The following is a 13,898-nucleotide window of genomic DNA, read 5'->3' on the forward strand; positions in this document are numbered from 1 at the left end:
GTCACTTTTAGGTGACCAGAGTTGATCTTAATCATTTGGCTAATTGGAGACTATGTGGATCATGTCACGCTAACATATATTCTACCTGTTTACAATATCCTGACTTCTTGTTTTTTTGCTCTGTATTGACTGTCCCAGCTCGAGAGTCATTTGAACTGTGTTGCCTCTTCTGAAAGGGAGCTTTGTTCATCCCAGCTGTCTTCAAGGCAACAGTCTTGGACTTGGTTGGTTTACTTCCCTTTTTACCCCTTGTTTTTTCCCTTTCCTGTTACTTTTCTTTAATGAATTTGTCTGAGAATAGCCCTCAGGTTTGCTTGTAGATTCACCTGCAGGTTTGTCCCCCCATACTTGATTTTGACTCTATATTCCTTTAGCTATCTTCATAGCTAATTGGTTGGAGCTAGTTTTGGATACCTGTCCCTGTGTGGTCCTGCTCTTTTTTATTTTTTTGTTTTTGTTTTTTGACAGTACTGGGGATACTGGGGATTGGACCCAGGTGTACTCAGCCACTGAGCTGCACAGCCCTTTTTATACTTTTATTTTGGGAAAGGGTTTCTCTGAGTTGCTGAGGCTGGCCTTGAACTTGGCAATCCTCCTGCCTCAGCCTCTGGAGTAGCTGAGATTATAGACATGTGCTGCCATGCCTGGCCTCCACTTTGGTTTCTCTGAGGTGAGTTTGAGGTACCCATTCTAATTAACATGGTGATTAGCTAGCAGTTTCTGGATTTGACAAGTATCACCTTAAGCACTCATGGATGTATCTGAAGTGTTAACTATTCTGAAACATAAATAAATGAACTGTTCCTAAAAGTGGGCAAATAATAGGTTTGAAAGTCATATGACATTTAAATTGTAGCATGTTTTCTAACTGAATGGCGTTTCTCTCAACCTTAAATCTCATATTTCTTGATATAAATGTGCTCACTATTTTGGTGAAGATGGTGAGTATTATTGAAATAATTACTCATTCATCAGATCTTTGCATGCATTATAATCCTATGGAGTAGTTCTATTATTAGACTCATGTTTTGTATATGAGGGCAATTAAGCTTAGAGAGCTGCTTGGCCTTATCAAGGATTTGAGTATGCGTGACTCAGAGCCCTGGGTCTCCCACCAGGTCACTGTGGATTTGAACTGAAGAAATGGGAATACTGAACATGGCATGCCTGCACCTGCATGTCTGTCCCTGTTGTGGACTTCACTGTGGAGGTGCAGCTGTGAGTCACAGAAATGGTCAATTGTGGTGATTGTAAGCTTATTTCTAATAGTTGTACTTGAAAATGATTATTTTCATCTTTATATAACTTTGAGCAGCTCAGGTTTGATAGTTATATTTCTCTGTTAAAAAGAAAAAGTCCATTGATGTCCTTGGCTGGGAAAACAGTTAATTTCACTTTGGTTTAGAAATGGATCAGTTTGGGACTTACCTTCTGATAAATTTAAGTTATGAATGTTGGAAACAATGTCTTCTCAGCCAAGGTGCCCCTAAGGCTAAATCACACGGGATTATTGACTAGTTAGGTCAGAATACTGCCAATACATTAAACCAAGGCTTAGTAAATGTCTGCTTTTTAGATTATAGGCACACCTCCATTCAGGGAATATACCTGGTTGGAAGGATATTATTCAGGTGATGTATGTACAAATGGGAGGCAAGGATAATTATAATAAAGCATTTATATTTATTTTGCTTCCTGTTTTTCCTCTTTGGTTAAAAATAATGGTATCAGTGTTTATGGTTAACAAAATCTAAAGAAGCATCTTATTAATTCACTTCTGTTACAACTTTAGAGTCATTTTAATGATACAACCATTTATATCTGTCATGTGAAAATCTTCATTCATTGCATACAAAAGACTTTGCTGTTTTAAATACAACCCCCCCCCCCAAATGAAATTTAGCACCTATTAATCTCTTCCCTTATCTGATGAGTGGTTAGAAGGAACTTCTATATAAATCCTTATGGTCATAAACTGTGTGTGTGTGTGTGTGTGTGTGTGTGTGTGTGTGTGTTTTACTGGGAATTTAACCCAGATGTACTCTACTACTGAGCTATGTCCCATGCCCCAGCCCTTTTTATTTTTATTTGAGACAGGTTCTTGGTAGATTGCTGAGGCTGGCCTTGAACTTGAGATCCTCCTGTATGAGCCTCCTAAATTGCTCGGATTACAGGTGTGCACCACTATGCCAATCAGCCATATAAAGAGTGCTTTCATATAAAGGGTGCTGTATAATACATAGGAACATATTTGCAGAATTGGTGTAGTGTTACATGCAGGTTTAGAGAATCTGTTAGGACCTGGGATTGCTGATGAGTATATTTGTGATCTTGTAGAAGCAAACATATCCTGACCACCCCTTCCCAATCTTCTCTGAAATCACAAGAGACAAACAAAGACTTGCTCATTGATTAATCCACTTAATGATGATAGTCCCTGTGTTGGGGGGCCCCCAGAATTACCCCGAAGTTTGGTAGTTTTCTAGGACTCACAGGGCTTGGCATATAGTTGTTTTCATGATTAAGATTTATCACAGTAAAAGGATAAAAGTATGGTCAGCAGAGGGAAGAGGCACACTGGCAGAAGTCCAGGGGAGAGCCGGCACGGACTTCCAGGGGTTCTTAGTAGAGTCCCTAAGCTGTGCTTGACTCCTCCACCAGCTTGTGTGAAGTGTCATTACAGGAAAGCATAGTCAGGCTTTTATTTGGGGGCTGGTCATGTGGACAGGTTCCGCAGTTTCCGACTTTCAGTAGAAAAGGAGGTGTGGATAGGCCACATTGTTTGCACAGTGCCTTTAGTTAGCCATGGACTAGCAGAGAGGGCCAGCCAGGGAAGAGCCTTTCGACAGAAAGGACTCTCAGGCTGCTAGGTTAGTTCCTTTCTGCACAGTTCCAGGCCTGTGCTGTGTGGAGAATGAGACAGATCAGTCTTGCCCTCATGAAGTGTGTAGTTTAATTGGAGAGGCTGAAGATTTATTGGTGCCTGCCCAGTACATAGGCGACTTCAGCCGGTGATGAGTGACCTGACACGTGGCCGCCGTGTCCAGTGCAGCCGCAGTGCAGCAAGGCCTCCGGTGTGGAATGTGCGGGTAGTGCAGGGTCCTCAGGTGGAGTGTGAGACCATGGGGGGAGAGGCAGAGACAAAGCAAGCCTGGGAGAGTGGCGTCACTTCTGTTGACTCCTCCTTTCTGTCCTAAATTAGATTTATTTTTACAACCAGTAAGTTCAGGGAGTTTTCTGCAGAAAATTTCTTTCTGTCTAACTTACCAAAGCCTAAGATTTAGCAGTCGAATTTTTAAATTTATAATATGAGGTATAAAGTATAAAGTACATTTCCAAATTGAAGGTAACACTAATAGAAAAGTCATCAAGTATGATAATCTCAGGCAAGAGAAACTGGGGAAAAACAATAGGCTGTTTGGGTTTATGAGGAGAACTCCTGGGCTTGAATCTTTGTTCCAATCCTGATTGTTGCTCTTGTGGCCAGTAGAAAACTAATTCAATTACATAGTGACTCTGCTTCTTTTTCATATTTTATACCTGAGACTATAATTCAGGTTTTGTCAAATGTTTGTTGAGCGTTTACTGTGTGCTAGATGCGTAATGCTTTGTGGCTTCTCTGAGTTGATGCATGTGATGTGTATAACATAGTATCTTTTATATATGTAGAAAATACTACACTAAGTCCAACTATTAAAAGTTATTTGTTAATAACAAATGCTGTTAGCTGTTATATCTTTTTGATAGGGAAGGAGCTTAAATAGTTTGAGTATAGATGACAGGGAAGTAAATATTCACAAAGGAGAAGAACATGTAAAAAGTTGGATTTGAGAATTCTAAAGGCAAACCATTGATTTAAAAGTTTTTCCTCTTATAATCTTCATTAGCTTCTGAATAATGGAAGGTTTATATGGATGAATATATAGTGTGTGCCTAGAATAACAATTACATGTCATTTAGGAGAATGCATATGTGTACATACATACAGATTAGTAAGAACACTGCTGTTAAGCAACGTGACAGTTCAGAATTGCTTAGTATGGCACACGGTATTTTTGTTTGACAAATTTTGTGTTAATGTGCTAAAATCATTTATCTTGCAATATATACTAAGAAAATTTACTTCTTCTGTTATACATTTTGAACTCTCTTGAAACTAATAAAATTTAAAAGTAAATCTGCATGTGCATTCAGCTCTGAAGTTTGTAGAGCCTATGAGGATTTCTTAGGCTGCCAAGAGTTTCAAGTCCCTGGGTCTCTTCTCACTGGAAACCAAATACAGGAGCTGTGCCATCTTGGAGGGAGCCCTTTATAGCTATAGATTTTTTTCCTAAACATCTATTTGAAGTTGCACTGTTATCTGGTTTCCTAAAGTAGCAATACTTGTTTTGATCCCTGGGTTTCATACATGACAAAAACAAAGCAAAAACAAATAAACCAAACTTTATTAACCAGTTTTACTTAATAACATTCAAATTAAGCAGTAATAATGCCCCTCAAGACTCTTGTATCAAATTAGACCTTTATACTCCTTCACCCACTCCTCAGCGAACCTGCATTTCAGCCACTCATAGTTCAAGCTGTGTTTTGACAGCTGAACTACTATGGTATAATATATGACTGCATGAAATTTAAAAAAATCTACTGTAGAATTGGATTTTGACTTTAAAAAGCTGAAAATGATTTTACTTACTGCTCATACCTGGACTAAACAGAGGGAATTATAAAATTGAGAGTATTGTGTGTGATAAGTCAGAGAAAGATTATTGGTCATGTATCCCTTAGATTTAAAACATAAGGTTAATTGTAATCCAGCTGAATTTGGCTCTAGTGAGATAATGGGAATTTAACTTTCTCCCCTTTTCTATGACAGGGCATGGGACCAGAGGGCTTGAGGATATGACACCTACTTTGGGAGGCAAGAGTTTTCATAAGGTCAGGAAGACCTGGGTGAAGGTAGTGTAAGAGCCTGTGGAATGGAAGTTTGGGGACCAGGGTGCAGGTGTCACCATGGGAAAGGAAGGCATGCTGTACTTGTCATGGGTTCTGACTGCTTCTTTGATACAATAGAGAAGGATTCTTCTCCATAGTCGCAATAGTTAAGACTTGAAAACTACTGCTTATCCTTTTTCCAACAGTGTATCTTTTAGTTATTTAAATTTATCCTCAGAGTGATTAAAAACAATAGTTCTTTAGTCTCTGATTTGATATTTATTCTTAAAAAGAATTTTTGTAGATATTCAGAAATAATAATTAGGAACAATAAATGCTTCAGGATTTATAGATCTTCTTTGTCAGAATAATAATTGTTATGGTAACAGATTTTTAATCTTTGGCTGCTCAAGTTTATCTTACATAGTTTATCTTCCTGTCCTAAAATCAGGTGTAAGCTGAAGCTTTTTGACTCTGATCTGAAATCACAAGTCAAAAATCCCACTTAACCTCATATAACAGGATGCAGTTAAAATACAGGCATGCTAAAATACAGTAGAACATTACTTTGTGTATATATGAGGTGTAATAGAAACATAAATGAATTTTATGTTTTGAATTGGGTTTTATCACAATATATCTTATTATATATATGAAAATATTTCAAAATCTGAAAAAATTTGAAATTCAAAAATACTTCTGGTTCTGAGCATTTTGAATAAGGGATACTCCTCCTGAATTAGAGACTAAGATCTGTGGACTGCATGTTCTGCTTGATACTGAGATATTGTTACCTCCAGGCTCTCTATTAATATAATAAGACAAAGTTTTTATGTTTGTTAATTGCATATATATGTGTATATCTACCAATATAATCTTATATGTAGCCATCTGTGAAGTCACTGTGATTTTATATTGATATCTCCAAACCTATTACCATGTGGATCAATGTCAATTTCTCCTCCAATTCTGGTATGTATAGTGTCAGAATTGTTAAACTATACCCCCATGGGCTAACAGCTTTTTCAACTAGAGCACAGAGCTTGTGTATGGGTTTTTTTGTTTTGTTTTGTTTTGTTTTGTTTTGTTTTTCGCATTTGGTCTTACAGACTACTCGCATTCCCAAAGTTAGGTAGATCAACACCTTATCCCTTCTATCCCCTTCAGTGAGATTGTTTCCTACATTTGTAATACCTTTAAATATTTTTTTTGTAAGGTTTGTTTTCTGTCTTTGATCTTGGAGTGATTTTAAAAGTTTGTGCATATTATAGTTTATTCTTTGTGTTATAAAGTTTTATGGGTTTTGAGAAATGGTTTAGTGTCTTATATTCACCATTATAGTACCATACAGAATATTTTTATCATCCTAAAATATTCCTGTTACATCCATTTTGCCTTTTCCCCTTCTTCTTGAACCTTTGTAAATACTGATTGTTTTACTATCTCTATAGTTTAGCCTTTTTTAGAATGTTGTGTAATTGCAATTATATAATATGTAGACTGTTACACCTGGATTTTGTCCTTTTAGCAATATGCATTTAAGACCCATCCATGTCATTTCATGACTTGTTTCTTGATTTCTTTTTTATTACCTACTCACAGTTATATAGATATACCACCATTTGCCCATGTAGTTTCTTATTAGAAGACAGCTTGGATGCTTCTGGATTTAGTTGATTATGAATAAAGCTGTCCATTAACATTTTCAAACAGGTTTTCATGTGGCTATGAGTCTTTATATCAGTTGAATAAATGCCTAGTATGATCAGGTATTGTGTGATTGTTAGGGAACACAGAAAAGACTATATTTAACTTAGTGAGGAATTTCCAAATAGTTTTCTAAAGTAATTGTACCATTTTGTCTTCTTATCAGCAGCAGATGAGAATTGTTGCTCTATGTCCATGCGACAGTTACTACTCAGTTTTTTGAACTTTAGCCATTGTAATACGTCTGTAGTAGAATCTTATTTTTAACTTCCACTAATGGCAGAGGAGTATCTTTTTGTATGTTTGTTTGTCATGTATTTATTTTCTTTGATGAGTTGTCTGTTTAGACTTTTGGCTCATTTTTAAATTGTGCTGTTTGTTTTCTTCTTGTTTTGAGTTTTTAGAGTTCTTTGTATGTTTTGGATGCAAGTCTTTAATCTGATTTGTAACTTGACAATTAGGACATGAATGATAATGCATTGAGATGAAACAAGATGACAAGGAGAGATGTGTCAGTTACAATGAAACTTCCAGCCCAGATTTCTGGGAAATTGGGAAGTACAAGGAACAGAAAAAGGGTAATTGAGAGTTAAATCTCTTTGGGAAGAAGTGGGAAGATGATTCATTTAGTTTTGACCAAGGTGTTCCGTCTTGAGTTGATAAGAGAGTACACAAGCACAGGAGACGGAAGGAAGACCCCGGCACACATTTTGTTGTCATCCTCATGGACTGTTGAGTAGAAAGCAGAAATCAAGGTCAATTACAATGTTAGGGTAAGAACTAAGGTAATGTGCCATGAATGTGGCAGAGGAAGGTTTCAAGGAGTCAGGTGTGGAATATGTTCAACTGTGGCGGACATAGTCAAGAACAGTATGAAATTTACATTGTTTTCTTGAAGGTGGGGTGGGTTACCAGATTGTTTCAGCCTGCTGTGCCTTTTGCATCTAGGCACACAACTTGCTTCACCAGCCAAGCACACTCTTATGCAATGACTCTCTTGTCCTGAGCATCTTGTAAAATTTCTCAAACTGAATTTTACACCATCAGTGCTCTTTTGCCCTGGGTAGAACATGGATGGGTCATGTTTTTCTTTCCTCTAGTACAGTGTGTGTGTGGAGGGTGGGTGTGGGTGTGGAAACTAGCTACTGATTGCACTGAAAGACATCCTTTGCTTTCTCAGTTATACCATTCTGTTACAGAATCCTAACAGTTGTGACTTTAGTTTCCAGCAGAATTAATTAACACATATGAATTCTGTGCTTTATCTGTTTGGGAAAACATACAGCCTACTCTCTAGAGTCATCAAGTTATGCTTCCTTTCCTTCTTTTCTGTCTTGAAGTACAGTTTTCCATTTCCTTTTTCACCTAAACATCCCTAAGGACAGTAATTTATTGAAGTAATTCACAGAGAAGTTGCAGTATTAAAAAATAATTATCCTTACTAAGAATAATTATTCATATAAGTATTTTGTTTGAAAATCTTATGTATATTCAGCTGTTACCTGTGACTGTGAAAATTATTTCAATGAAATTGACTCTGTACATAGAATATCAATGAACAAATGTCAGAATTCCGAACTGAATGCTGGTTGTACCACTGAGTTTAGTGCTCCAGAGAAAAATGAAGAAATTTGTGTTGAAAGGCACTAAGAGATAGAATGTAGTCACTGAACTTTTCTTAGCACCTGTATTGGCCCAGTGCTGGGTTCTCCTCTTTGCTTCTATTGCAAGAGTTTCACTGAATTTGCATATTGAATCTACAGTAACTGTTCACTGAAAAAAAAAAAAAGCCATATCTATTTTAAGGCTTAGTATACCACATTAGAGCACAACATTGGTTCATAGAGAGCACCAGAACTTATGTCGGAAAACAGCTGTGTAACATGATGTAATATTTGTCATGTAAAACCACTAAAGTTCTAATTTAAGATTCCCTTGTACTATTTTTAATGTGGTAAATATATATATAATATAAATTTTTAAATGTGGTAAATATATATATATATATCATAGAAATGTTGTTTTAATCATTTCAAGTGTACAGTTCAGTGATATTAATTTTATTCACAGTTCTGTGCACTCATCACCCATATACTTCCAAAGCTTGGCTTTAATACCACACAGAAGCTCTCCACCCATTAAGCAAAGACTCCCCATTCCAATGCTTTCCAGCCCTTTCTCTGATAGATTAGAGGTTACTGGATCTTAGCATAATGTCATGTACTATTTTGTGAATATTAAGATGTCGTATAGGTCAATTTTATTCTTTTCAATTCTTTTACAGGTTTGACAGATGAAAAAGTGAAGGCGTATCTTTCTCTTCACCCCCAGGTATTAGATGAGTTTGTGTCTGAAAGTGTCAGTGCAGAGACTGTAGAAAAATGGCTGAAGAGGAAAAATAACAAAATAGAAGGTAAGATCTCATTCAGACTGAGTGTGGGTTAATTTTTTTTAAAAATATTTTTGTAGTTGTCAATGGACCTTTATTTTATTTATTTGTATATAGTGCTGAGAATCGAACTCAGTGCCTCACACATGCCAGGCAAGCGCTCTACCACTGAGCCACAACCCCAGCCCCTGAGTGTGGGTTAATTTTAAACAACTTTTTCTAGCTCCTTATAGCACAGGAACAAGCATTTACTACATTCCAGAAAGCAAGATGTAGACTCATATTAGTATTTTATTCTGTTTAAAAAGATAAAGTTAGAAAGAGGAGAAATGAATAGGAAAAGCTTGATTCCTGACTTTGGAAAAATTTTGGCACATAATTCTTGAGAATTCTACCAAGATAGAAAAATGCAGACGTCAATATTACTATTTATTTTATTTACTCGCTGTTCGGTTACTTAGCTTGGAGTTACTACAATGAAATATCTGAGGTAATTATTTTATAAAGAGAAAAGTTTTATTTAGCTCATAGTTCTGGAGGTTCTAATGCAAGAGCAGGTAGGCCTCTAGCTTTGGGCCTCTGTTGAGGGCACCAGTGACTGTGGCAAGAGAGTATGTGCAGTAGCCAACTGCTGCCATCATGACCCAGGAAGTAGAGAGAGAGAGAGAGAGAGACAGACAGAGAGAGACAGAGAGAGAGAGAGACAGAGAGAGAGAGAGAGAGAGAGAGAGAGAGATTGAGAGAGACAGAGAGAGAGAGAGAGATAGACAGACACCCTCCCCTAGAGGAGTAGACTGGGGTCCCACTGTCCCCTCAAGGGCCTGCCCCCAGTGATATAAGAACCCACCCATCGGCCCCATCTCTTAAAGGTTCTGAGTGACACCCAACACCACTACCGTGGGGACCAAGCCTTTAACACATGGACTTTTAGGGAACATTACCCATATTCAAACCATAGCAAATACTAATAATGATTAGAAAAATATTTATGCTTATTCATAGGCATATTCATATTACTACATTTCATAAAAAAAGTCTTACGTTTTGTATGTGCAGAGTTGGAAAAGAAGAATTGGTGTTTTACTTTTCTTTCACAGGTAATAAACTCCCAACAGAACATTTGTCCTTATGTAACTTTCAGTAGTAAAACAACTTTTAGATCTAAACTATAGAGGAGAGAGTAAAAGAGAGGCACTATTTTAAGTTTTGGATTCCTGGGATTTCAAATGCATTGTACTTTTTAATTTATGCAAAGATTTCTACAGGAGGGTTCCTTTTGTATGTTGTTCTCTTAGTCTGTAAAATGCATTTAAAAATTTTATTTTAAAAATTTTCTTTGCAGTACCAGGTATTGCTGCCAGGGCCTCATGCATAATAGGCAAATGCTCTGTCACTGAGCTCTTAAAATGTATCTCTTTTTAACATAGAGACTATGTAGAAATCAGGCTATTTATGAAAAAAAAATACAGGTTCTGAGGGAATGTGAGGTCAAATCAATTCTCCTGAAATTGAATAAATATTAATATATTTTATTTAAAATTGTAGTTTAATTTTTGCATTGGTACTAAATGTATTCATTTTTGGCCAAACTTGGCTTCTCATTTTTATGAATGTTGATCTTGAAGTGGCAATTAATTCTTTACAATTTTGTTTATCAGAATAACTTCTACATTAAAAACAAAAAATAACATTTATTTTAGAAATTTTGTTAGTATATCAAAGACGCTATAGTTTAAGTACAAAAATACTGTTATGGTGGTACAAGCACAGATAATGTTTTGTAATTCTCATAAATTTTTGGGCTTTCATACTGAAATGTGAAGAGTTTTAAAAGTAAGTGTATTTGAGTATATGTGAGAGAGTGTGTGTGTGTGTGTGTGCATGTGCACATGTGCGTGTATATGCATATATGTGTGGATTGAAAGGGAGCAAGAGAAATGGAAATAAGAGACAGGCATTTTCTTCTCAAAACAATCATAGCCTTTAATATCAAGACAAAGCTTGACACAGCATATTTCCACTACTTGCAAGCCTCAGACAGGTTGCAAACAGTTGGAGATGTTTGGCACTTTCAAAATGTGACTGAACTTTGCCAAAGACACATCATAAAGCTGCAAATTTCAACTTGCTCCTCAACGAGTGACAATAATGTTGTGCAGGAATACATAATATATGTGAATATGAAATTGAGGCCAGGACTTAGAAAATTAAATGTTTACTTACTGCTTTAGTGTTAATATGAAAGTTAACTCATAATTTTTTGTAAATATTTAAATGTGTCACTTCCTATTTTCTGTCTTTCTTTCCCATCAAATCATACTTCAAACTATTTAATACATGTACTGAGGGGTTAAATGATTATTAAGTATAGCAACGTGTAACTGAAATCATTTATTTGGTTTTACATTTTCTCAGTTATATCCCCCTCTATGGGTGAACTGAAGCTGTTGAACATAAGATAGGCCTGTCCAGATGATTTCATTCTGTATCATCCAGAAAAAGAAAAGAAAGGAAAGATCATTGTGTGCTGGAATAAGTAATTCATGCAATGCTTTATACTTCATTGATAATAAACATTTTATTTTTATTTTGTAAGAATTGATAAATCAGCCTCATATGCAGGAGTAGAAAATTGTGTAGAGGTATATTCTTCTTAAATAAAGATCATGTATGAAAATTCAAATTTATAATCAAATGAAAGTTTTAAATTATAGAACTATTTCCTTTTCGAACAGTAGTCCTTTTTACCACGGGCTGGTTTTGAAGGTTAAATCAGTATTTTATTCAGCATATATGTTTGTTTGGTGCTCATAAATGAAACACTTAAAATAAGAGAAAACACATGACACATTTCAGTTAATCTGCAGAAATACTTAGTGTGTCACCATTGTGTGTTCATAGAGAAGTCCTAATTTCCGAGGTCTTTCTCAGATGGTAGCCCTGAACCTCTGGTTGTAGTTAACCAACAAAGGTCCCCATGGGTTCATCTGGCAGATGGTAAAACTGTGCCCAGTGAGCACAAGCCTCCCCAAGGGTCAGGCATCTAGTTCTTGCCAGAGTCCTCAGGCAGTGGCTGTAAGCGTGTGTTGAGGGTGTTTACTCTCTGCCTACTAACACACACCTGCTTTCCTTCCTTCCTGTTATTGGAACAGTTTCCTACTCTCTTCACCTGTCCCTTATTCTCCTACCAAATCCCTTCATCCCCTTGTCCCTTCATGTCACACAGTGAACATTGTTGAAGGAGTGAATGGTTTAGGATTGGTTAGATTTTGCACCTACAAGGAAACCATCATGATGTTTGCCATTACATGTGGTTATCAGGCTGTGCTGAACCAGGGCTGTTTTGATGTTTTTCTGATCTCCCATCTCATTTGAAATCTTCTGGAGGGAATGCATTGTATGATACAGGTTGAGTGTCCCTTACCCAAAATTCTGGGGCTAGAAGTGTTTCAGATTTCAGAGATTTTTGAATTTTTAATATTTGCATAGACTTCACTGGTTAAGCATGCCTAATCTTAAAATCCTAAATCAAAAGGTTCCAGATTTTGGAGCATTTCAGATTTTAGATTTTTTCCATGAGCATACTCAACCTATGTGCATATTTAACTTGCTTAGAGTTCCTTGTACTTTCATCCATTCAACAAACTGTGTCAAGCACTGTTTAGGTACTGGGGTTATTTAATTGTGAAGGCAGTCATAGTCCAACAATTTGATGAAAAGAGTTGTAATTTACTGCTTTCTTCTAGGGGGTCTGAGAGTGGGACCAAGCCTGGTCCAAATTTATAGTTTTTGAGTCAGGGAAGTCTGATAGAGCAAAGAAACTACAGTGAGTCCCTCATTTATTTATTTATTTATTTATTTTTTGATAGAAGGGGTTTGGGAAAAGGTGGACTGCCACGTGTCCTCCATTAGAATTTCAGTGGTTGGTTGTCTTTACTATTTTCAATTTGCTTGTATTACTTTTATACCATTTTCATTTCAAGTACATAAAATTCAATCTATAGTTGAGAGACGAATTGCCTTTTGGAATTGACCTCTGAACCTAAATTCCAAATGACCAATTTTTAAGTGATGTTTGGAAACTGAAGATTGCATTTTTTTTCATTTATAACTTAGTATACTACTTCCGGTAAAGTATTAAAATTTCCTCAGAACAGATTAAGGAGCAATTTTTAACAGGTTTTATCAAACAACTGTGCAACCATTTGGAAAAAAAAATGAAAAGAAAGAATTATATTTCACATTTCATTTCATTAAACATTATATTTTAATGTTAATTTTTATGCAAAGTGAATTTGACGGGACCAATTGATAAGCCTTCAAGTCTCAGATTACTAAACAGTTTTAACATCCACATGCCTCGGTTTATGCAGAGTATAAACATAAAATTGTTAGATACACATTAGGATATAATAAAGGTCCAGTTCTTTGCATTTCTTGTAAGAACACTCTAAGATGGAATGAGATTGCACAGCCCTAGGTCAGTCTTCTATTCCAGTCATGATCAGGACGAATCATAAATTATCTGATAATGAGCAATATCGTACCTCCTTTGACTTGTAATATAAAAAAATTATTGTTCAACATTGTTGGTGGTATTGGAAAGGGTGATTGAAGAAGAGGAAATCAGCATGACCACACTTCGTATCATTTGTATTAGGGTAATATTTGAAATAGGTATATTAATGGAAAAGCAATATTATGATTATAATATTATTTTCCTAACGGAAGCTCTTTGGGACTCCAGAGGGTGATTGATTAAACCCAAATCATTTATAAATTATATTTGAAATGCTTTTTTGTGGCCAGCAATTTTTATTATTTTGTATGTCTAAAATATTCTACAGCAGTCTTTATCACTCTTAGTGTA

The 13,898-nt window shown here is 36.0% G+C and overlaps 1 protein-coding gene across 3 annotated transcripts in view; it reads left to right on the forward strand.

Moving 5' to 3' along the window:
• Positions 1 to 13,898, forward strand: part of Pde10a (phosphodiesterase 10A) — a 289,793-nt gene that overhangs the window by 116,780 nt on the left and 159,115 nt on the right. For 2 of the 3 annotated variants that reach the window (XM_047559021.1, XM_047559022.1), the window contains one exon: positions 8,924 to 9,052. In XM_047559021.1, the coding sequence (XP_047414977.1) occupies positions 8,924 to 9,052 (129 nt within the window). The remainder of the gene's footprint in view (positions 1 to 8,923; positions 9,053 to 13,898) is intronic. The other variant, XM_047559023.1, reaches the window with a different exon arrangement.

This window comes from Sciurus carolinensis, chromosome 7 (genome assembly GCF_902686445.1).
Source record: "Sciurus carolinensis chromosome 7, mSciCar1.2, whole genome shotgun sequence".
In the NCBI taxonomy this organism is placed as follows: Eukaryota; Metazoa; Chordata; class Mammalia; order Rodentia; family Sciuridae; genus Sciurus; species Sciurus carolinensis.